Source organism: Nipponia nippon, unplaced genomic scaffold (genome assembly GCF_047370975.1).
Source record: "Nipponia nippon isolate SJK-2023a ecotype South Korea unplaced genomic scaffold, ASM4737097v1 scaffold_4, whole genome shotgun sequence".
In the NCBI taxonomy this organism is placed as follows: Eukaryota; Metazoa; Chordata; class Aves; order Pelecaniformes; family Threskiornithidae; genus Nipponia; species Nipponia nippon.
In genome coordinates this window covers 41,370,905-41,397,380 of record NW_028262358.1, presented here as the reverse complement: position 1 = coordinate 41,397,380, position 26,476 = coordinate 41,370,905, and the positions used below count along the sequence as shown (strand labels likewise).

The following is a 26,476-nucleotide window of genomic DNA, read 5'->3' as shown; positions in this document are numbered from 1 at the left end:
TCATCAGAGTGTATGACCAGCAGGTATGCAAAATCAGGGATTCAGAATATACTCAGGCATGTTCTAAAAGTTTACAAAGCCAGTCATGTGCAAAATTCAAAAAATTGGGTCTCAGAAGCACGTTTCTGCCTTCAACTGAGGCCAGTGAGCATTACCCCCTTCTCCAAGCACACTGCCTGAATACATGGAGATCTGGCTAGGCATCTCTGGAAAGAGCAAAAAGGCTTTCTATTTACCCTCCAAAGAACCTGAAAATATGAAACATAAAGCTGTAAACCACAGAATGGCGTTGAAGGCCAATGTATGCTATTGTATTGGATTTTTTTAAATACCTCATGTTACAGTTTTGATAATATGTTAATTACTTTCACACCTTTCAGTTTTTTTGTTTTTAGACTACAGCTTTTTATGGCCTACTTTGGAATGATTTGTTGATTTATGAAATTTCTCATAAATAACCCACTTTGGGTCCTGAAGAGAGAGATAGTAAGCTCTAGTCCACTTTATAGAAAAAACAGAAAGATAAACAAAATGAAAAACAAAAATCTGGCAAAAACTAGGAAGAACTTCTACTCTTATTTCATCCCTGAAGAATTAACTTGCTCGACATTGCTCAGGAAGATAATGGTCAAATGGGAAACCTATTCTAACTACCCCCAAATCTTTATAGTTTAAACACTTCTCGTCCTTATGCCACAGTGTTTCTGGTTTGCTATTTTTATTTTACATTATTTTTAATCTGCTCCCTTACACAGCACAGCTATACCCCATTCTAATTAATTACAGAAAATCTCTAGGAAATACTGTCCTGACTGAGGAAAATATCATATGTTAATCTCAGGCAAGACTCAAAAATTTGGAATGACTATAATATATTTCTTTGCTTTGAATAGAATACAGATCAGCCCAACTTTATCACTATATTTGCTTGGGTACAAGACAGAAAACAAAACAAAACAAAACAAAAAAAAACCCCAAAAACCCAAAACACCAACCAAAAAACCAAAGAACAAAAAAAACCCCAGTTTATTTGGAGAGAGCTTCATAAGGGGAACTGAATTTTAATCCTGGATCCTCTGTTTGATAAAGCTCTATCTTGAAAGAAGCATTTTTTTAAATTGAATTTTATTTTCTGTTTTTACTCTCAGTCTTTGGTCAAAACACATCAGACCTTGCATTTGCTTCCCTTGGTAGCTTCACTAATTATAACAGTATTGTTCAATGAAAAAGTGTAAGCAATGGGTGGTACAAAAGAGCCTGGCATGTTTGACTCCTCCCTTATTTCTCAGCCTCATCCTGTGTTGTAAGTGGGGATAACATTGCCTCATTCAGCTACTTTGTAGCCATTAACTTAATTTTTAGTTCTTAGGGTTTATTTATTGGATTGGGATTTTTTTTGCTGGATATTTAAATACCACTGTACTAGTTATCAGCCTTTCTATTTGATCTCTCTGGAACATATGGGAGCATTTGTTTTACAGTCTTCCCTCAGAATGTAATCATTTTTTTCTAATTGCATATGTCTGGCATGGTGCTTTCCCTTCTTAAATGTGAATGAAATTTGGGCAGTCTCCAAACCTAAACACACCCTAATTTCAAAAGCCACAGTCCCGGGGGCTCAATTCCTGTTTACTGAGGAATTAAAGTCTTGTTAAACCACAAAGTTACTGTATACATCTTAGTGACTTTTTATAAACGAAGAAACCCACACCCCACCAAAGACCCAAGCCCTCAATAATTTATTTAATATTATTAAGTGGTATTGCATCAAGTGAGAAGGACTTTGTTACTGCAGCACTGTACGGTATAGTCACATAGTTCTCACACATGGTTGTGTAGTTTGCTTTATAAAAAGTTGTTTAAATATGTGTTGGTAACCAGCTATGTTTTAAGATCTAGACTACTTTAATAGGAGAGTCTTACTAGATTAAACTACATGTGGCACATTTACTTTAATGTGCTGTTACAGACTCCCTGATAGCAATGCTTTCAGGTGGCAGCTACAATGAGAGAGGGAGAAGGTAGATAAAATTCAGTGGAGTTGTCAGTTTGCCGTATGTGGTTAGGCCATATTGGTTGTGATGAGAAATGTGCTTATTTGCAAATAAGTGATTGTTTACTTTGAACACAGGTAGCCTCTTAGCAGCTGAGATTGTAGCTAAAATATCACTGTTTGAAACAAGATAAGCCTGCTCCTGCTTATGTCTTCGCTATATTTTGAAAACAAGTGTATAAAAAAATGGATGAAAAATTGTATCAAAGGATTATTTTTGATCTATGGATTTGCACTTTTCAAAGCTCTTTACATCACAAAACGAAACATGTATACTTTCTTAATTTGACTCCTGGTCACCCTGTCTCTATCTTTAAAAGACTTAAGTTGATGGTTTCAAAAACCTCAAAATGCCATTTGCAAGAGCGAAAGGCACCCGGAAGTCTGAAGTGCATGCCTCCACTCTGAGATTCAAACCTTCTCCTCAATTATTTCATGTGATTTTCTTTGAAAACTGGCAATTACAATGTGATGTCTTAACGTTTTTCTGCAAAGACTATACATTGTACCTGACTTCTGATACATGACCCAGCTTCAAAGGAATATGATAGTTGTTATTAAACTGGGTATCTTGGTATATCCTTCTTGTTTCAGTTACTTTTGACAATATTCTTTACACAAGTCACTTGATGCTTTTGAAATATGTAACATTAACTTTGAAAATCAAGTTGATGAAAAAAATCCACCCCAAAATTAAAAAACCTATGCACATTTAAACTGGTCTAAACTCAGAGCTAAGGGTCTGTTGCAAGTAAAAACAAAATAACCAGCAAATGTAAGACTTATGTCGTGAAATGGAAAAATGGCCCTTACGAACTTTGGTAAGACGAAATATAGGGTAAGTTTATACTCTGGCAAAAGTGGGAAAAGAGTTAAAATAAAGCAGTGTATTTTTTTTCAATAATTTCTATCAGATTTATGCTGTCTGATTTTTAGATATAGTTAATATAAAATTCTGCTATATTATACTATTTTGTTCCATTTATGATGCTATATAATAGCTAAAATTCAAGGAAATAAATAGAAATAACATTCAAAGAGGTGCTACCGCAATCACATTAATGACTTTTATGAGAAGTATCTATTGAATGTGTTCTCTCGACACAAATGTTGGAGGGGAATATAAAAGCTTTTTTTTATTATCTATCTGCAAATTAGAGAAACATTAACTGTAAAGCTAACTGATAAGAATTCTGAAAAGTAATCTTCAAAAATACCTGTGCAGAAGGTATGTCAGCTTTATTCCTTTTCTATCATAATTTAAAATACACATAAATCAGAATTCTGGTTACCAGAGCCAAAATTAGTGACTTAAAACTCAGGTTTGATTCTGAACTTGCACCATATGCTTGGTCCTCTTGACTTAGATGAAGAGTGTAAGCCATATCTCTTGAGTTTTGCTCAGGCCTACCTGTGAGTGGACCTTTGTATCTTTGCCAGTTGTTATTTCTTTGCGTACACAATCTGAGAATAATGGCTTAAATAAGGAATAGTGAGTCTGCCTAACCTTTGCCCGTGGGATTTGGTGGAGAAACATTAACAGCTTGAATGTGCATATATATGATAGATTGCTGTGATAAGCACTCTAATACTTCACTATGTGTAGAAGGCCAGAAGAGAGAGTACTCTCGCTATTTATTTTAAAGAATTTGCAAATAACCATTTAACTTTATGCGCCTTGCTAAAATATTTTCTCCTCTTTAACTATCATGAAAAATTTTCAAGTGATTTCCTTTCAGTTTAACAGAAGAAAATATACTTCACAGATTGGCCAGATCTAATAGAACTTAATTTAAAATCTATTAGTACGAGAACTTGTTTACTTTTACAAAAAAAGGTTTACAATTTCCAAGTGTAGATTGAATATATGAGTTTTTTGAAGTGTAAGTTGAATAAATAAGAATAAATAAAATAGATCTTCCTACAGGGTCATGTTATTTGCACACCTAGACATCTGTGGCTCTGATGACATGACCACTGGAACAATGCTACCTCTCCTGGCATCCTTCTGATTTCTAAAATTATAGATTTCATCCATTGCCAATAGAGTTTTTACTGATTTGAAAAGAAATGGGAGCTTTCTTTTTCTTTTAACTCTTCATTGGGTAAGAACGTTCTAGATGAAGTGAATAAATGTCCCATTTACACCTGCTCCCTAACGCAAAACCAAAAGCAGGTCTTTCTCCTCAACAGCATCTGCAATACTTAAGTGGAAACTTCTGAAGTTAGTTGGATCTTTCCTAGTCCTCACCCCATGTCCAGATGAGTCTTCTAAGATTAAAAATTGATACAATTTTCTGATCTTAGTATCTTGAAAATTTCCTTCTCCTCAGGATAGACTTATACAAGCAAAATTTACTACTGTAATTTTATTCTTATGTCCTATGCCTGCCTTGACAGAAACTTTATGTAGAAAAGTACCTTTGGAGCCTGAATCCCCAAGTTTGTTTTCTTGCACTGAAGTGATACTGAGGTAGGGAATTCAGTAAACTAGGTGTTATGGATAGGCCACTGCCAGTATACTAAAATTAAAAACTGGTAAATTAGTCTCAGCCTAGCCCTTGTTAACTGAGAAAAGGATGATACAGTATACACAGATCAAGGAAGGATCAAGTGAATCAAGGGAAGTGATTATTCTCCTCTTCTCAGCACTGGTGAGACCACATCTAGGGTGCTGTGTCCAGTTCTGGCCTCCCCAGTGCAAGAGACATGGACATATTGGAGCAAGTCTAGTGAAGGGCCACAATGATGATCAAAGGCTTGGAGAATGTATCATACAAGGAGAAGCTGAGAGAGCTGAGGTTGTTCAGCCTGGAAAAGAGAAAGCTCAGGGAGATCTTATCAGTATATACAAATACCTGTTTGGAGAGGGGGAATCAAGAACACAGAGCTAGGATCAGTGATGTCCAACGTAAAGACAAGAGGTAGTGGGCCTCTTGAAATTGATATACTGGAAATACCATTTTAAAATAGAAATACCTTTTTTTACTGCAAGGGTGTCCAAACACTGGAACAGGCTGCCTAGAGAGGTCATGAGGTCTCCATCCTTGGAGATACTCAAAACCTGGCTGGACATGATACTGAGCGACCTGCTCTAGCTGCCCCTGCTTTGTGCCAGAGGGTTCGACTAGACAATCTCCAGAGGTACCTTCAAACCTCAGCTATTCTATTAATCTGTGATACAGGTACTACCACCATTATAATTTCTTAGTGTTGAGAACAAAGTTTATTGCTGGGAGAAAAAAAAAAGTTGTTGTTTGCAATATTTCCTATCTGTTGGAGTACTTAATAGGTAAGATCAGACTACTTTTAGAGAAGATGACCCTTGAAGAACATCCACAGAAATGCTGGCTAAATATTAGGATGTGTACTATTCAAGACAGATGGCCTTGCAGTCATTTCCAGACTTCTTGAAGTAATTGGAGAAACTCTGAAGTGCTTTTGTTCTGAGTAACTCTTCAATCTCTTCATCTTTCTGTTTCGCATCAGTGTTTTATCCCTTTTCACATGGAAAGATATTCAACAACCTCAGAAGAACTGTCCAAACCTGACTTTCTGGTTTCAGGTTGCCGATGGAGCTGTGGCAGTATGATTTGAGATAGTTCCATACCGCTTCTGCTAATCATGCAAGAGCATGCAAGAAAGAATGCAGATGCAGCCTATCTTTTGCTTTGCCATTATTTAGGTAGTTAGAATATAATTTTCCACTGTTGTCTTCAAGTTCTGTAGTGGAGTAAGTTAAAAAACGTGTGTAATGTTTTCTTAAAGGAATAAAGGCAGATATATTTACTTCTTTTTTTCACCCTTGCACAGATTCATGTTTTGAATCTGTTTTGAAAACCACCGTGGATGTAAGAAGAAGGGTCAGAAGGAGAAATTTCCATTCCACTTTTCCATACCATTCCATTTTCCAGTACTGCAGTTGGAAAAAATAATTTCACTGTAGCATGGAGCACAGAAAGAAGTGAGGCTCTGTTTCTTTTGATTGGAGTATTGAAGAAAAGACCGCACAATGTGCACAGGGTTCTCCAAGAACCTAGGCAGTTTACATGTAATTGTTTTGGCTTATTAAGATAAAAATGAAAATCATTTTACTCCAAAGAGGTATGCAGCAGTTCTCATGTATTATGCTATGTATGATAGTTCCATTATAAATCAACTATTTTTTGTTGTTCCATAGTGTTTTCCAAATACCAAATAAAATTTAAGTTGCAGTAAACAATACAAACCTATTTTCATTTAGTTTAAAAAAAAAGATACTATTTAAATATATATTTAAACATCAGATTGCATTCAAATGCAACCCAACAGATTTGGAAAGAGAAATAAAACTCACAAAGAGATTTCTTTGATCCAAAGACTTTATAAACAGCCAAAGAAAAGGGATTGGAAATGAAGATTATTGTCTTACTGCATGATTGAATGAATAAATCTTTTGCAGATTACTAGTAGTCAATAATATTATTTGGAAGATGTTCTGTTTTCCATCAGGTGTATTTATACTTAAAATCACTCTATGGACTAAGTAGTTTTACCATAAGCAGATGCTGGAAGGAAAAGAAAAATCTGTCAACATGACTTGTTACAAGGGCATCTCTCTGTGTGTCATTTGACCAGGTTTTTAACTAACACTTTTTAATTACTTTGTTTCCTTTATTCCAGAGAGCACAATCAGATGAATTAGAAAAAATAGAAAAGCATAGCAAGGCATCCAAGGAAAAAGAAAATGCCAAGTCTTTGGATAAGCCAGAACAGTAAGAACATACTTATGAAAGAACAGTTTTGCTTGCTTCAGAAAACTTTCCCTGCTATAGTAAACTACCTAGAGATGTTATAAAAGAAAAAAAAAATACTGTATCTACTGACAGTCACTCATATAATTTTCTTTAATCACTCCTACAGGTTCCTCTATGAACTCTCACTGATTCCCAACTTTTCAGAACGTGTATTTTGCATCCTGTTCCAATCAACATTTTCAGAAAGCATTTGTTCAATCCGTCGCAAACTTGAATTGTTACAGAAACTGTGTGAGGTAGGTTGTGCTCTACGAAAAGGTACAGCGAAATTTCTGATATTTAATCTTAAGTTGTACTCATATTTCAAAAGTTTTCGCTTTATTTAGTTTAAGTACTCATTAAATCTGAAGGATAGCAGAATAGAACGTTTTATGATTGCACTTCAACATCAAAGCAAATTTTAAGATTAGCTTTTGGTACCGAACTATATCATGTTTGTGCCATCAATGTGTATCAGTCTCTGGAAAATAGTCTATCTTCTCCTTTTGTTAAAGCAAAATCTTCCATCTTCATAGTGACTGTATCACTCCTTTCCAAATGAATGCCATTCAGTTCACCTTGCGTTTGCTTGGATTTTGGAAGTGTGCAACTCGGTAATATCTCTGATATCTAAAATCAGAGATAGCAATGTTGTCTCTAGCTAGAAGAGGTTACTGGAATTGTGTGGTCCCATGCAAAACAAATACATGGCTTTAAAATGCAGATTTCATCAGTATTTTCATAACTGAAAACAATTTGAAGTATTTTATTTAATTGTTTTACCATTCAATAGATTTTTTTTTATTTGATTGATTAAATGTTTTAATTGTTCCATGTGGGTTTTTTATTAACTTCTTGCAGAATTCTCTCCTATATTAAATATACCATTCACAATATCAGCATCAGTTAAGGAATTACTGTTTGTTTTTTGTTTTTTTTTTCCTGAACAGGTCATCTCTGATAATATTGTATAAATTTCCTGTTATTTTTTTCTAAATATCAGTTTTGGAGATAACATTCTTCAGTTACAACAAATTAGATATTGATATTATTCTACTTCTACATGTTGCAGTAGAAGGTTGTTAATTCCCTATATTTGAGCCTTTATATAAGTATTATTTCTAAACGCAGTATCAACAAATCTGCTTGTCAGTAATACTGGTAACTGTAAATATTATTGTGAGTTTGAATAGAGAATTGTTTCTCTTTCTGTTTTGTAGACATTGAAAAATGGGTCAGGAGTGATGCAGGTCCTGGGTTTGGTTCTTGCCTTTGGAAATTACATGAATGGTGGAAACAGGACAAGAGGACAGGCTGATGGGTTTGGACTAGATATCCTGCCAAAACTGAAAGATGTCAAAAGCAGTGTAAGTTGATTCTAGACTTCCTGTAGGCCTGACTGTTAAATTATCAGAAAATTACTTTGTCTCCATTGCCGAGTAAATGGTGTGAAACTTAGGAAAGCACATCAAAGGGGATTTTTTTGTTACTATACTTACCTGATCACGCTTTTCTAGTTGGATGTATTTCTGTAGAAATATGAAAATTAACCATCTCTTTTTCATTACTGCACAAACAAAAGTACATTAAATTATGTCTTAGTTCCTAATCTGATGTGTTTGTCTTTTGGTTTCCAACTTTTCCTGTATTCAGAAGCAATACTATGATCCTTACACTTAAAAGCTTTATTACAGAAGTGAAAACAATTGTAAAAGAAAAGTTAATTGTGATTCGATGCCAAGTCAAAATATCTGTGAGGAAAAGAAAAAAATATGTCACTCCTGAAAATGATTGAATAGGCATCCTGAGCATTTGGGATAACCCAAAATTCATCCTTTATATACATCATGATTACAGAGTGTGCATTTCCCATTGGACCATGGAACCACCTGAGTAAAGAGTAATCACAGCCAGTACTTGTTGATTTAAGATGTGTCTGCTATCATCATCTGAGTAAACAGAATGATAAGTAGTCTTGTTTCTTGCTCAGTGCTAAACCAGAGCTTGTGTGTTACCGGCACTTTTTTGGTTATTCAGATTGGAGTTGTATTCAAATATCTGCTTTTGTTTACAAGGAAACAATAACCTTTGAGTCTCTATGGCTATGGTGAAAAGACTCATCTGAATGTGGGCAGTGATATGAGAAAGGTTATAGCAGTAATTCTTGAGACTTTAAATTGGCCCTTACATGTATCTATTGAGTCATTGTCAAGATCTGCTATTCTGAAAGTGGCAGAAAACGAGGAGTGTGTTTCCCTGCTTGGTCACTCACTAAATATACGTGCTTTAGCTGCTGGATTAGGTAGTGCAAGTGAACTGTTGTTTACCCTGAGTTGAGAGACCATGTCAGCCATTTAGCCTTTAAAGGGGTGGAGGAACTTCATTCTGGCATGCTGGTTTTGTTTGGTAAGCCAAGGGAATGATGATGTGAATGAAGCCTTAGAACAATGTGTTTAGGGCAGCTTACTTTAGCTGAACCTTCTGCTTGACTCTAGATACATCACCAGTTTTAGAACTCAGCTCAGTAGAAGGTTTAGGCACACTAAATTTGGGTTGGTGACTCAGGACTTTAGTATGTAATTTGCTGGAAATATTATGACCGGTGACCGTGCAACTGCAAGATACATCTTCAGTTTATTTGCTACTGATCAGTCAGAAAAGTTCTTACAAAATAGTTTTCTGAAACTATCTGACAACATTCTGTCAAAAATCGTCTTCAAATCAAAGATTTTCTGCTGAAATTTCATTACAGAGATAACAGAGGGGAATCAATGAGAAAGTTCCCCCAAAGACCCCCAAAAGTGCCAAAATTTCATTTACAAAAATAACTCTTTGTTTAATTTAACTTTGCTTTGGTTATAGTTATAGATTAATAAAAAGATCTGAATTTTGTGAAACAAGTTGCATACATCAACCCAGAAAGAATTTCTCTTTTCCTTCTTGGGAAATTTCAAAATGTAAGGGTTCAATTTATAATCAGGTAAATTTAAAAAAATCAGGAGTGGCTTACACGAGTGTTATATCTTTCTATTATTTTCTTTAATGATTAAATGGTATTTCGGGTGTTGGGTTTGAGTGGTTTTGTTTGTTTTTTTTTTTTTTTAGTGAAGGCACCAAGTCAGCAAAGTATTTTACTGTACTTGACATTAAATATTTCATTTACTTGAATTATCATTTCTGAATTTGTTTTTTTCAGTGAGTTGCAGTAACACAGCAAACTTTATTCTCTTCTATACAGGACAACAGCAGAAGTCTTCTATCTTACATTGTCTCATACTATTTGCGTAATTTTGATGAGGTGAGTGAGAATTAATTTTGCTCTTTTAAATTCAAGTTAAAAAAAATCAACTTACTAAATTTGCTCTGCTGCTGGCTGAGATGAGGAAATGTACACAAATATTCTTTGTGCTTTCAGTTATATGTTTTAGTATATAAAAAAAGTAATGAGCACTATGTAACCGTTCACTTGTGTTTTTGTCAGGATGCTGGAAAAGAACAATGCATCTTTCCTCTTCCAGACCCACAAGATCTCTTCCAGGCTTCGCAAATGAAGTTTGAAGACTTTCAAAAAGATCTTCGCAAAATGAAGAAAGATTTGCGAGGTACTGAACCTAGATTAAGTGCTAACTTTATCTTACCAACATATCCCTGCTGTTGTTGTTCGTATAATTTTGAGAAATTATATGATAGTATAAAAATAGTTGTGTATTTTTGACTCCTCAATTACTATTTTGTTTCTTTAATTTGCTTTTTCATGACCATTTAAGCAATAATTCATAATTTTCTGTAGATAACCTGGACGAGGTTATTGAAATAAATAACATCAAACCAGTTAGGTTAAATCTTTCCTTTCAAAACCAGAACAAAAAAAATTTTTTTTTCCCAAAATGATTTCAACAAGTCTTTCACCATAAAAAGAATTGCAAAGTGTTGGACCATGTCCATGACAAAAAAAAAGGTTGATAATCAGATCCAAATACTATCTAGCAGATAAAATAATATATATGGCATGTTGTTAAAGACAGTTGAAATAACTTGACTTTACTAAAAAATAATATGCAAAGGAAGTATTTTTTCTTCTGCTTGTGGAATGATTTCTTTAAATGAACTCAACAAGCTTAAAATATGGTGTATTTGCTAGCCTTTAATAAAGAACGTGTATCACATATAATACATTTTCTAATAACATTGGGATCTAAGGACTAAGTTTAAGTTAAGCAAGAGTAGTTTGCACAAATGATGGCTAATATCCATCATCTTCAATATTTTTGCTAAAAGTCTCTGCTAGTCCAGCCAGTCATGTACCATTATGCTAAATCTCAAAGAGAAGGATTCAAATCAAGGAGTGAAATGATCTTTATATTTCAATCGCCTTTCTGATTTTGAATGCCATGCATCTAGAGACTAAGGAATGGTTTGGTAAACCATTAGTCCCTGAACAACCTAGAATGGAAGGTTCTCTATTAAAAGAAAAACATAACATGGTTACCAAATGATATCTGACCTTCCCTTCTTGCCCCTATCAAGCTTTCTGTTTGGATGTTTTAAAATTTATTTTAAACATTTAAAGGTAATATTTATAGTTGAATCAAGGTCACTTAGTGTGATACTGAGGAGCGAACTGCAGCACCATCCATTTACTGCCCTGAACAATCTAGGGGGCAAAAATCTCGCAGTTCAGCCATTAAAACTTATTTCTATACTTGTTGCAACTTTCACATAATCTGAGGGCTGATGCCCAGGCTTGCACATAAAGAAGAAAGATGCTTAGGTCTGACTGAAAAAAGGTACTTGAATTCAGGCACATGTTTACAAACATTCATGGGGGCAGACATTATTCCTCGCAAGTTCACCAAAAATGTTTTTATGTAGACATGTTATTTAACATTTTATGTTAAATATTTTTAGATCAAGGTTGCAATTTGCACGCAGGCATAAATCTCTCATGGAATAAATCCACACTGTGCAGTGATCAAAGCAGGGGTTCTGCAAAAATTGAAATTACACGCTTTGCTCTGCCATCGGACTGCAGTTGAATTCTTTCTGTGCTTCCAATCCAGCCCTTAGGCTGGAGGCTCTGTTGTCAGTCTGTTCTGTAGTTAATGAAACTGAAGAATAACTGCAGACACCATCACTCTGTCCTTTTTCCCTTCGGTACAAACTTTTTGGGGGACAGCATCGGCCCCCTTCTGCATCCTCTCCTGCATATGAAGCAACTATTTTAATACCACTCTGCAATCTCATTCATGACTTCTTATCAGCCTTGAGTGATACAGAATGCTTTGCGTTGGCTCTCTTTTCCAAAGAAATGTGTCACCCTAAATTAAAAATAATTTGTGTTAAAAATTTTTATTACTGCAAGAGCATTCACTAAAAATTCTGGGTATACCAATAGCTTGATTGTTGTAATGCTTTCAGTGATGCAGAATAGCCAAGTTTAATGACAGTCTTTTTTAAATAGAGTACAAGTTTTAGCTGAATGGATAAAATGACTTCAAAGCAGTTTTCCTCTGCATTTAGTTTAAGTACACTACCAGATTTGCTAATGCGCATCTGGAACCTTACTAGAGCTAGCAAGTGCTTCATTAAATGGCTGAGCAGGAAGAGGGATGTAAGATGCTGAGCAAATTCTGACAAAATCCTAAATATGATTGTCTCCTTTTGAAGTCAGGGAGAGTAAATGAGTATTGAGTATTTCTGAGAAATACTGACTTCTAAAGCTATAGAAATAGATACCCATGAATGCATTCCAGTTTTATACTGAGATGCGGACTGTAACCTTGGACCTATTATCATGAGTAATTAGATGGAAGATTTCATGAGATGATGTCACCATTTATAGGGAGGGTGTTTGCTTTGTTCTTTGTCACTGAAAAACTAAAAATTGCACATAACATTGATGCAGGCAGTATCACCAGTTTCAGGGTATTCTGTTCACGTCGTTTCAAATACCCTGGAAACCTTGCACAGTGAGATCACGCCCCCTATGGGGGAAGGGGGTATTGGTTCACCCAGCCACAAAAGCTTCTGAAGATATTTTATTTCTGTCTTAAAAAAAAACTTTCCATGAGCATCATTCAAACGTAAACTTCATCGCAGAAGGATCTTTTGATAAAATTATGGGGCCACTTAAAAAAAAAAACAACAAAAAACCCCCACAAAGTAGAGGAAAGTTATTATAAAAAAACCTAAAATGTTTTGTAACCATAACAATAGGAGTTCATTCTGGCAATGCTGTATTTTTCCATCTAAATATGTCAGTAGCATACACAGAGATGTGCAGATATAAATAATCTTTATGGTTCTGTAAAATAGTTTCGTTGTCATGCTCTTTTCACAGTCCTGAGCTTGGGCTTATGTTTGTATTAAAGGAGTTGCTATATTGATTGCTTAAAAAGAAAAAGCACTTATGATGTTCAAACTTGTATGCTTTCTTCCCTTTTGACTCTGGAGGCTCTTGTCCATTTTTAAGTTTTTATGAACTGTATGCCTTGCAGTTTGTAAATGTTAGAAAAGAAAGTCTCTTCTAAGATTTCAGATTAAAAGTGTGAGTCCAAAAGACTTTTGGAAAGCATGCTGTGTGCCTGTTCCAAGATTAATAAGGCAGAAATTTACATTTTTTTTTTAAATTAAAAAGATTTAAGATTATAAGATTATTATTATTATAATTACTAAGATTATAGTGGAAGTTACACTAACCATGTAATATCAAACTTGCAAATTGTTCAGTTTTGTTTTTAAAAAATAATATACACCCCAGGGATAAAGTTTATATACTAGATTTTTTTTTTTTTTTTTTTAAGATAGAAGACCAAAGAACAGGTAGATCCTTTTACTAACAAACCAAGTGAGTTTGGCTCCATCTGTTGCTCCCAGATTTCACAGCTCTCCAGGATTCTCACTTTAGCCTTTTTGACTTCAGTGACATATAGTTTGTTAAGCAACTTGATCTGCTTTTGATCTCTCCTGGCTGTCAGCAACGTTCCTTGATGCAGTCATGCCAAGCAATGACTTCTGTTCCTATGTCATTCCACAGAAGAAACTTTAGCACTTGCCACATGACTTAAATCAACTCACCATGTAAAGAAAATTGGGCATCCAGGGTCACAAGAGCAGTGCGTGACTCTCGCTGATTAGGACCTGTGTTGTATATCTATTATTATCAGTGTATTTTTCTAGACACTTCAGAATGCTAGAGGTGGGGCAGGAAGATGTGGAAAACATGTATTGAGTCAATTAATGTTTTAATCCTCTCTGCTCTGACACTCTCTGGATGTACAATTGTGGTTTAGGAAAATATTGGATTTGTGGCCCGTGAAATTCTTCAAGACATATATTTAGTTTAGGAAAGAGCTCGGACACTAAAATGGCAGACAGAGTTACAGTATTTATGAAGCACTTATGGCAAGTTAAAACTGTTTAGAAGCTGTTCTTTGGCTACACATTAACATTTTAGCTTTATAATAAAAAGTTTATTCTTGCAAATCAAAAACTAATTCATCAGTTGTCACTTATTGCAAAACTTTCAGTGACGCTCAGCTAAAAGGGAATTAGAAACAATGTCAGGCAGAAAATAAATCTGACTAGTAGAATTTTGAAGAGATGAATAATACCATATAATGCAGACTGCTAAAAATCGAGTTGAAGTCAGTATTTGTTTATATGTCATAATGTTGTCATATTTCATACCTTTGAAAACTGATTACAAGTAATAATTATGATAATTAAATATTATTTTGGTAGTGATGCTTTCTTTTCCTGCTGTGACTGTTTACAACTCATTGAAAAGTCTCCATCGATAAGAAGCTAGGCTGTGTGGCCCAGTACATCTCTCTGATTTGGAATAAATGTGACTGAGAATGTTTATAAAGTGTTAAGCATTTGCAGAACACTTTGTATTCTAAAAAGTATGTTCCAAGAAAAGCCCCACAGTAACTTGGAAAAATACATGTTCCTTATTTTTTCTGTGCTTCTTACAGTCACCTAAAATTACCTGTTCAGCTTGGATCTGCTAGTTGTAGAGATGGTATGTGCTCTCGGGTTTAATACCTGCTGTGTAAATCAGAGCATTGGAAGTACCATATTGTGCAATAAAAAGACTTTTAAAAGTTGTATTTGGGGTGGTGTCAATGTGGGACTGAGAGTAGCAGGCATGTTATGCTTTGACCCCTTACCATTTTTTTCTCACATAGTTATCTCATAACTGTTTAGCTTTTGACAAATCATTCCTCTTGCCTCAGTAACGGTTACTACTAACACCTAGAAAGAGGCCCCAACCCTAAGAGCAGAGTCAAGCTGTAGTTTGAGATGGAATTTTCCTCTTCGTGGCCAACTCTGTATCTGGGATGCATGGATTACTTTGCAAAATAAGATTACATCACTGTTAGTTATTTCATAGGTAATATTAACGTTTGCAGGCTAAAATAAAAAAAAAAAAAGCACTGTTCTATTTGCACGTCATCCCTTCTCTCACACACATACATATCCTCATATCTTTTCATATGCACAAGAAGATCCATTTCCATCACAGTTCTGATTACGGGGTTAAGATTTTGGCAACATTTCCATGCCACTTCTTGATCAGAAACAGGAGCAGTATTATTATTATTTCAACTTCAATTAACAAAGTTAAGCAGCCCAAGCCATTTAGGGTCCCACTACAGATGACAGAAAAGGAAGGGATTGCTTTCCTAAAATTGATTTTCCTCTCCTAAAATTGACTGCTAAGGAAAGGTCTTGAATCTAGTCTGGTGATCCATATTTTAAATAGCTAAAGTTTGATGAAATGAAGTCCATCCTAAGACATTTCCCAAAAACCTAATGTTTTTTTTTAATGTGCTTCTACACTGGTATTCCAAGGTGTTTCAAGAGAAGAAGGCAGGGAGCTGGAGGAGAGAGAACTGAAACAGAGAAAAAGTGTATTCTTGGAGAGTTTGAATTCATTACCTCATCAAAAACTTTCTGTTTTAAGATACTTTGAAGTGTCTGTGTTTCTGTTATTCTCTGTCAATAGTTCTGATATAAATGGGAATGAAGATTTTTCACAGTTAAGAAATAGATCTTTTATTTTTCTTATACGTTCCGTAGATCCATATTCTGATGAAAAGATGCCTTCAGTCCTTTATAATAAAATGCCAAATCTCTCAAGGTAACTATTAACAAAATAATATAGCAACATTAGTGGTTTTGGTCAATCCTAGTTATCTGTACAGTCTATTGTTTTAACCAAATTAAATCTTTATTTTTGCCTACTCATTAACAGCTGTGCATCCACAAATTCTAGCTGTTTGTTCAGCTATCACTGAAAGGGTTAATTGCTGCAGCTATGCAGCATGCAGACTCCTAAACCTAAACCAGATGTAAACTAAAGTCAGGCTTTCAGTCAATCTGTGAGTCATATTTTACTGTCCTTAAAACTCCAAACAAGGAGCTGTCTATGGAAGCCCTTGAAGATTCAGCAGTTCTTAGTGTAAGTCTTTACAATTCCAAAAAAAAAATAAATAAAAGAAAATTAAGAGCTCTTTCTGTATTTGTGGCTGAGTTCATCAGTTTGTCTTTTGATGAGGCCAGTATTGTTTCCTTTAGGTAAAGTCTAAGCTTTCTTTTCAAGGCACAGGTTGTAGTTGTAAGGAATCCAGAAAACACTGAGGAAGTTGTGAAAATGGTGGTTATGCTGTTATATACTTTTCAGGCAAGTAGGACACAGGCACATCTCCTGTGGGAGTCTGAGTACTCAGAACCTCTGAAAATTAAGGACATAATTTCAAAACTTCCTTGAAGACTTAAAAGTAAATAGTCTATCAAATCTCAGTGCAACTTGTGCTCTTAACTACCTTAAACAGTCTTTAAAATCCACCTATATTCCATAGGACTTATATAGATAAGTATGTCGTTTCAGAAGTGGTTAACCAAAACAGCCTAATGGACCTGTTAATTATTCATCCAAGATAATTCACAGTTCTGCTTGCTTTTTTATTGTTTTTTTTGGTGGGTTGGGTTGTTGTTATTGGTTTTGGTTTTGGTTGGGGTTTTTTTTGCCTTTTGTTTTTATGTTTTGAGGGTGTTGAAAGAAAAATCATGCTGCCCATTATTATCCTGACCAAAGACAATACAGTAAGCCCGAGGAGCAGCTGATCATCTGCTCACACATTTTGTTCAAAAAGACATATTTTAGGATTAGAAGAGATTTGTGCTTCCAAGGACTAAAATTTAGTATCCAACAGAACTAGATGGAAAACATGCATTAAAAACATATTCTAAATCTTGAAAACATTTTTTTCTCCTTTTTAAAAAAGTAAACCAACTATTTTTGATAATGAGATTGGGTGCATTTTAGATCACTTACCAGAATCGCATACTGAAAATGTTAGTAAAATGCACAGAACGTTTTGTGACTCTTCTTTTCCTTTTCTCTATAGATGTCTATTAATCAATATTGGCTATTGTGAAACATTATATAGTTTTAGTGTATTGACTTAAAATAAAAAAAAATATGATGAGCAGGTTAACAGAGTACCTTGAAAAATGGCGATTAATTATACTTTAACATAGAGATAGAGAATTATATGAGGTTCTTGAGATACTGGATGCAGCTGGAGTTGCAATTTTTTTAAACCTCTAAACTGGTTTTGAACACAGATTTTCACATCAATTTCCGGATCAGTAGCATTTGAGAGATCTGTGTATGTATGGGCAAAAAGCTACCAATTTGAATTGCCCAAAATTTAAAAGGTACTCCCATGAGAATCCATTTGTATTGCTTCTCTGGAAAGCCACCTACAGTCCTCTGCAGCGTATGATGTTAGAGAGGAGATGAAATTAGATGGACTGTTGGTCTTTTCCATTGTTGAGGTATTGCTTATATGTTAAAATTGATTTAGAAGGTTGGAGAACAGGTGTCTCTGCCCACGCCAACTTCTGCTTAGGATCTGAGATTTTTGGAAGGTATAAGATCAGTGCATGAGAACTGGGTATTTGGGACTACAGGAACTGAAACCTTCAGCTTGCTGCAAAGCAATATGAAGAAATTCTTATCTATCTTTATTCCTGTCTAGGCAATTCCATGTTGTGAGATAAGCTTCTGCCTAGTGCTTGGCTTTTGTGACTGCCTACATGACTCTCATTTGTGGTGCCTTGAATACCTTTCAATTCTTTCATTATAAGAAAATTTTAAATCTGCTTAAAGTAAACTGAGCTTAGGAATACGCTAGCTTTGTCTAAGTTTTTCAGTTGTGTACGCATCTCCCAAGATGAGAGAATAACTGAACCTGTGAGAATAGGGATGGCAACAGAGTGAGTTTTGAGTCTGTTATCAAAAAAGAGACAAGCTTTTGTTTCAGACAAAACTTTTACAAACTTGTCACAGCAGAAACCCTTTGCCAACCTATTCTTTTGATATCTGGGATGTTTAGCTGGGCTGTTTCAAGGAGAGAAATATGAAGCTGAGGGGAAAAAAAAAATCAAATATAGAAGACTGTTAGTCTTGTCACATACTTCTTTTGTTTTCCCCGCATGTTTCACCTCCATGTTGCTTAGAAGTTATTAAATACTCTTCTGACACAAACATTTTTTCAGTATCTTATTCCTTCACTTGGGCAGAAATACTGGTAACTGTCTAGTGTTTTATGTTCCTTTCATATGATCAGCACTTTAATTTCTTCAGTTACAGTGAGTAATAACAATATCTCACCCAAATAGCGGGGTTTTATATGCTGGTGACACATTACAGAACATGATAAATGAGTGCTATATTCAACAGGTTGTGCAGGGAGACCATGATTCTGGTCTTGGTGCTCTGGAGAACTGGGAAACTTAGGAAGAGCTTACAGGCCTGTTAATTCTTTAATGAAGAAAACATCCAATGAACTAGCTTGTTTTAGGCATCCTAAAACTGATATTAGTATGGTAATAATGACAGAATTTGTCCTATTTTTAAAGATTGGATGCTACATATGATATCTTTCTATAAAGCAAGAAAAAGGGATTTTTTTCTCTTTTTTTTTTTTTTTTTGTTTTAAATGTCTTAGACATCATTTGCAATTCAGGAATAGGGTAAAAAATGGACCTGAACTGTTAATCTTCTGAACATCACTGATTTTAGTCTTTTAACAGGAGGAGGTGGGAAACAAACAAACAAAAAAACCTCCACCAAAAACTGGAGAAACAAAGCTGTCATTAACTGCACTCCCTTCCCCACCCCATACATGCACAAACAAATCAACCATGGAAGAGGTTCCAGTATCTGAATGGTTAAAGAACAGACATTTCATTCTGACAATATTACATGTTTTTCTTTTCCATAGCAAGTTGAATATAAAGGATAGTATATCCCTGCATTTCCTACAGACTTTGCAAAGGAACCACTTCAGGCTATTGGCATGGGTCTAGGCTAAGATTTTTGGTGGGTATATATCTTCATAAGATCTATACTTCTGTCAAATCAGCTGAGAGATCGGGAGTTCATCGTGAGCTGCAGACATTAATTCAAGAGAGTATAATGTTGTACTTTTGTGAAGAATATGTAATCCATATTCTGGAAAAAGGTATGGAATTTTGGTGATATTAAATGTTATGGTAGGTTCTGTAGCACCTTTCAGCTCTGCCACTTATTTCTGAGTAGCAGAAAACAACAATAGAAATTCTATATGTCACCATCAGAATGTCTTCCTTTGCAGAATAGAATACAACTTCTCTATTTCTTTGTCTATCATATGCTGTAAGAAAATTCATGGGCATTTGGAGCCACTCCCCTATTTCAGATGTGTTGACTAACATTTGTTTAAAAATTACAGGCTTGTCCATGTGACTATGTTTGTGGAATTTTTTTTTTTTAAATATTGCTTCATTAGCAGGGTTACCTGTTTAATTAAATATATTTGTTATTTTTTTCCCTAAAAATTTGCTGGTATTTATTTCTATTTTGCTCTAAACGTAACAATTTCAATTTTTTTTTTTTTTTATATTGTCACCCTGGCTGTACTCCACTTGTGTGGAGTTACCAATTATTTGAGCCAGTTTGCCTTTCTGTATATGCGCATTTTAAAAATTGATATCTCTAATTGTCTTTGGTATATTCACAACTATGAGAAAAAAATGATTAACCAGTGTCTATGAGATCTAAAGCTGCATTCTCCAAAGATTTGCCCCAGGTATGGCAGACCAGATGAGTAGTACAGTAAAGGTAAAGCAATTTATACAACTAACAGAATACAAAGAGTGATGTGACTATCATCATATATATTTACCTTCTTGGTGCTCTAGCTTGAATTACTATGTACAGATCTGTAGTGGGTTCGCTGACTAGCATTTGCCAAAATTAATGAATCTTTGGATCTTTGTCTTTAATTATGTTATCTTCAATTGCTCTACCGTACTCTTTTGGATATGTCATTAGTTTCTTGCTGTAAACTAGAGACTGGTATTATTTACCAGATTATAAATTCATGCTTGCTGAAGTAAGAACAAGATGAAAACTGATTCCCCCCCCCCGAGACCCTTTCAAATATTACAGAACTACAATTTTAGAGCATATAATGGTGATACATGTAAGGCTACTACCTGTTGTTTCCAGTCTTCAAAAGCAGACTACAATTCTCATCTGTAGATATTTGGATTGATGCAATTCTAGACATCATTTGTATTTAAAGGATATAATTATGATAGTACATTCTGATGCTTCAAAATCTTCTTTTAAATGTCTAACCAGTCTTCTGTATTTAAAGACATAGTAATAATCCTGTTTTGCTGAAAGAAACCCTAGAGAGTAAACAAGTAAATACATTTTTTTTGAATGTGTGCACTTTTACTGGAAATTTTGAGGCAGAATCAAGCAGGATTGATTTCTGTTGAATGATGGGAACTTATCTCAGCCTAAAGAGATTTCCCCTATAATAAATCAGACCTTAACATTCTCCTGAAGTAGTAGTGGTGTCAAGTCTTCTGTTGTCCCAAACTAAATTAGCTTGGATAGTTGGTAGAAGCATGATGGTACCACCTCACCAATGAATAATCTGGGTCAGCTCTGCTTCAGGCTCCAGCTTCTCTGTCCTGGCCTCTAGTGCAATAAGAACCAAGCTGTCCTCCTCCAAGGCCTCTCAGAGAGTTCAAGCCATGATAACTATACTCTTATAATCTTTCACTTTAATAATTTTGCACTATTACTTTTAAACAATGCAAGGCACTTCACTATGTCTGTGGTTTTGTCAGGTATCAAGCCCTCATTTGGCTTTACTCAGAGGTCCTTCCTACTATTTGGTGCAGGTTTTGTAGCTGAACTTTGTGTTGATTCAGGCACTGTCACCTGGGGCCAGGTATATCAACATGGCCTGGGATCCGAGTTTGTAATTTTGTTCCCATACATTTCAGCTCCTTAAATTTGTCTTTCTCCTTCAAAACAATTGAATACTTTTGTTAATTTTTGCTACTGCTCATTTAAACTAACTCACTGGCTACAAGTTATCTGTGTATTTTGGTCAAAAACATTTGACTGGGAACATAACTGTTCCTGAATACATTATCATAGTCTTTGTACTTAAAGTAGTGTGTTTGAGGCACATATTCCAGCAGTTTCACTGGCTATGCATTAATTTAAGTGTGTCTTTTATTACAGTATGCAGATCCATACTATGATGTGTCATCCTAAACTAATCTGTTACTTCAATTTCAGTATGTGAGACAGAAGCAGCAAAAGTTTATCAGCTATCACTAGAAGAGCACCTCCAGCCTTTCAAAGACAGCATGGAACAATTCATTAGTCAAGGTAAATAATGAAACGTCACTTAACCTTTTCATGACATTTCAAAGGAAAGTTATGGGAACAATGTTTATACATTGTGGGAAAGGGACTGTTTATTTTGGCATCATAGAAAGATGTGGATTAGTTTAATCAGATGCCACACAGTTCTAAAAGATTTGCAAAATGATTCTGTTCTGTAGTTGACTCACTCTCTTTTGCATGACAGCAAAGACAAATGCTATTGGCTTGAGTGTGTGATCTTCTGATAAGTTCAACATTCCAGTAGAAAACAATTTTACAACCTTTGTTCCTTGAAAAATTATTGAAGCTGGATCTGTTTCATTAACTTCTTTCCAAAGAGATAATTCTTTTGTATGTGCCAAAAACATGGAGTAAGCATAGCAAAAGTACTTAAAGGTTTTCCAGATATAAGGCAAATCCATATGAAATACTTGGATGTGATTAGTGGAAAACACTGCAATAGAAAATGTATTAGAAATATGCATGATGAACTGGCATCCTGAGTGCTAGAAGGAAAACAATGAATAGACTATGCTTTCACTGCTTTACTAGACCCTTCCTTTGCAAGACTACAGGAGGTATGGATAACTTTAATTTTTGACTAGCAGTATATCAGAGCATCTCTTGAAATACGGCTCTGAAAGAGTATACTCTGTATTGACCAATTCACTTTTTGATACAAGTTAAAATTCAGTGCATCAGGGTGACAATGGCCTGATGAGTATACCAATGTAATTTTAACTTTCTTGACCACTTTGGTGCTCCTGCTTTAATGTTGCACTTTATAATAGAAGACAGACCTGTTATCTCTGGAACAGGTAAGTTATGTGAAAATTCAGATTCTAGTGCTGATTCAATGGAGCTGTCAGTAATTTGTTGGCCTAGAGCTGTGTTAATGAGCTGTCATATATAGAAATCATTATTAAGTGAAAATGCATTATGTTTGAGAGGCCAATCAGATACGCATTCATCTCTTCTTGGTTAGAATATCCAAGATGACCATCTATCTGAACATTATAAGAAGTGGAGTGCATATGTTCTAGTATATACTGATCCATGCTATAGGACTCTCAATTACAGTGAATAAATTGAGCAAAACCACCATTTTGAACCATCAAATGTGAACTGATGTTTTCTAAGACAAATGTCTATTAGCCAAACCTGGCAAACAGGATGATGTCTCCAGCAATAGTAGGTATGAACTGCTTTAAAACTGGATTCTGATTATGTACATGACATGTAAATGTTACATTAGTGGCATGATTAAACAAGTAGCAAGTGTTTTACATTAGGTTTATATTATTATTTATATATATGGATAGGGGACAATCAAATCACAAGTTGGTCTGAAAGAGATCACTAATGATATATGGTAGATCATGCCATATGTTTGCATATTAACCTTAATAACAGAGTAGGAAATCAAACATGAGGATTATATTTCATCAGACGTATATCTGTTAAATTTCTTTCACTTCTTTTAGAAACCATACTTTTAGAAGTATCTGACTCTATACTTTAGCTTACTTTATGATTTCTGACTATGACTTCCAGAGCATAATTATATATAAACTATATAGTAATCTGTACTGGTTTTGCAAGAATACACAATTTCCTTTCTTGATTATGTGTCTGTATTTTAGGAAAGTGAGGAAAAAGAGGAGAAAAAAAAAAGAAAAAGGAATGCATCTCATCCATTAAGAACTTTTCTGTGTTCCCATGTTAACAGGGATGTTGTTGGGTGGTTGACAAAAGCAAAAACCCATAAAGTCAGTAAAAATATCATTGTCACATTTTAATGAAAATAATTGGAAATGTGTATTGTGAACACAGTGGACTGTGACTAAACAATTTCTACACTTATTTAAAACTGTAAGGCACATTTTGCACAATTCTGTCCCAATGTAAGAAAGACAAAGGTTAACATATAAGAAAAAAGAATCTCTGGTTAAGTTCCAAAAATAAAGTAATTTTAAATACCTTTCATTATTAAATCCTTTGTTTTTACTTCATGGGATTGAATTCAGACTTGAAAGAGGCCATGTTTAAAGCAGGATTTCTCTTTCCTGTTCAGTGTTTGACAGGCTTTTGATCTAGATATTTTTTCTAAGGGCTTTTGTTGTTTATGTAGACATAATCGATGAGTCTTTTCAGCTAGACTGCACACATGATCATTTAGAAAAACAGAGGGACAATTCTTGGCACCTTTTGGGGATTCGTGTTTATATAACATATGCTCTGGGCAAAGAAAAATCAAGCTTTAAGTTTTTATCTTTTCAAGTTCCAGTTTCTCTAAAGTCAGAAAAAGTTTTAACTTATAATTCAGATGAAAAGCATTTTTCATAGAGTTGAATAATTTGGCATGTTTATATGATGCCTTTTCAGAGTAGATAACTTGTGTGCATAATGGGACCCAAAAGTTCAAAGTAGCTAGTTATTTACAGCATATTCACTTATACTTGTTGCTAGCAGCTAAAATGGAAAATGGTTTTGCCATAGGCAAGAAAACTTGGACATCAAATTAAATATCCTTGGCAAGGGGTTAGAAAGGCGCTGCCTTATAAGAATAGTTACTGTCTGGCACAGTTATATAACTTTGAATTAAGTTACTGTACCTAGTCTAGCTGTTTGTTACTATTGACATATGAATAAAAACATCTTTTTTAACATTAGCACTTTTATTAGATTCATGAGAGACAAAAGAAAGGTTGTCTATTACTAGCTTACTTGTAAAGATTATTTCATTTGAAAGATAAGGGGAACAAGCAAGAATGTCTTCAGAGTCATAATGTTTTAGATGAAAATGCCAGTGGTATATATGATTGAGACTGTTCAGCGTTTGCCTTGCCAGCCTAATCAGTAGGCTAAATAATCAGCATATTCACTAAAATATGCAAATTAGCGAAAGGATGCCAGTCCTTTTTCTGATGGACTTCAGGGTCATTCTTAAAATGACCATTCTACTTAACAGAAGATCAAACTACCTGTCCTGTCCTCTCTACACTGGCTTAGTGGATATTTGCAAGCATGCTTTATCCTGTGCATTTGATTTCTGGGGGCCTGTGTGCCTCAAAACCTCCAAGGCAATCCTCTCTGTTCTCCCATGTTTTCTGTCCTCGTTTTGGGTTCACATGCTGTAAATCATCAATCATAAAGTATATAATGTGGTTGTTTTGTTTTCACAAATGTTAATAATTTTTTCCTGAAATTCTCTATAGCCACAGGGTTTAAAAAGGGAAAAGGAAAAAAGGAAAAAAAAAAAAAAAAAAAGAGCTACTTCGAAAAAGGAGATTGGAGAAAAATTGTCAGAAAATACAAGACTTTTTTGTTTGTTACATATTTATAATCATTCTTTCACGTTTTCTAATATTTGAGTAATATAAAATATGTGTGAAATTTAGTAGAACAGCGGTCCTTTTCCAGTGAAAATATATTCAGACCAAACTGTAGGAATTGAAAAAGTACTATTTGCATCTCCCCAATATAGGGTATATATTCACTGAAGTTTTCTGTCCTTGAGTTACTCCCCACAAGGTATCACAATTTGAATGAGATTGCAAAGGAAAACACTATTTCGGAACCTTGTCTCCTTTGTTCTGTATGTACTTGTGGATAGATAGGGACACAAAAACATCAGAGATCACATCCACCAGTTTAGAAAGCTTCAGAAATCACTTGTTTTCCTGGGGAAAATGTGTCTGACTCAGGACAGTGGGGAAATACTGAGGGTGCTAATCATCATGCAATTTGTAGAGGAATTTCATTAGCAGTTAGTAATCCTTTAACCTTGTCCCCACTTGATAGGATAGCCAGCTCATGTTGAAAGAATTGTGTGTGCATGAACCACAAATGAGTCTCAGTCCCCAGGTTTTAACTGTGGTTAGCTTTGCAGTAAAAAGCAGTCTTTGGGTGTTTGCCACTGGGACTCCAGCTAGGCTGTGCATTCTTGTCAGCCTGATAGGGCAGGAAACTTATGATAGGAGGCAGCAACCACCACTTCCTCAGAAAAGTCAGTCTGCTTTGGGAACTGGGAAGAGGTAATATGTTGGAATCACAGCTTTTCCACTGAGATTCTATAAACAGTGCAAATGTCGCAGACTTCAAATCTGAGCAAGTCAACTGATACCATATTCAGAAGCCAAACCAGTATAGTTAGTTTTAGACTTTAGACTTTAGAAAAAGCATTATAGTGTAGGAAATTCAAGCACTAGAATGCATTGGTTTAGAAGAAGTAAAACCATAATTTTCTGATGTTTAGCTAGTTCATCTAAAAACAGTGGGAATAATTCCAGTATGATTGTAAGCTTGGGAGTACAAGGTAACCATTCAACCTTTGGTTCCTTCTGGTCTTATTTTGCAAAATTCTGCAGTTTTGCACTTGTTAGTGAATGCTAGCCCCAGGTTTTATTCTGCTGGACCCAGGAATACAGACTCTTCTTCAGACCCAAATTCTAGCCACATCCTCAAGATCTTGCAGAATAAAGATGCTAAAATTGTCCTCTTGGGAAAACTGTCTGTAACCTTCTCCCTCTTTTTCCAGGAAGAGCATTCAGGAATCCAGTTTCCAAACCATTAGTAAATGAAAGTATAAATCACAGTGTGTTGTATTTATCGCTGTAGCTGCAACCAGATAGTTGGCTGTGACTTGTTCTTTTAGGTCAAGCAGCAAAAGGCTGTGCATCATCAAATGATGGATTGTGAATGAGACTAAAGCATCAGACTGAATCTTGGATAGCTGGGTTCTGTTCCTGGCTCCAGAAGTACTGTAGATGATTGCGAAATGAATGCGGCTAGGGTAATCTTAATTCTGGCATTTTCTAACCCAGAATGATTGATTTTGCAGATTCCATTTTCTTTAAATGTTGCTTTTATATTTTGATTAATATAAGAGGA

General features: G+C 35.0%; 1 protein-coding gene across 1 annotated transcript in view; it reads left to right on the top strand.

Moving 5' to 3' along the window:
• The window catches only part of FMN2 (formin 2), a 163,099-nt gene that overhangs the window by 93,797 nt on the left and 42,826 nt on the right, over positions 1–26,476 (top strand). The window contains exons 10-15 of the mRNA XM_087775399.1: positions 6,716–6,807; positions 6,956–7,085; positions 8,049–8,195; positions 10,067–10,126; positions 10,310–10,430; positions 21,494–21,586. Coding sequence (XP_087631525.1) covers positions 6,716–6,807; positions 6,956–7,085; positions 8,049–8,195; positions 10,067–10,126; positions 10,310–10,430; positions 21,494–21,586 — 643 coding nt within the window. The remainder of the gene's footprint in view (positions 1–6,715; positions 6,808–6,955; positions 7,086–8,048; positions 8,196–10,066; positions 10,127–10,309; positions 10,431–21,493; positions 21,587–26,476) is intronic.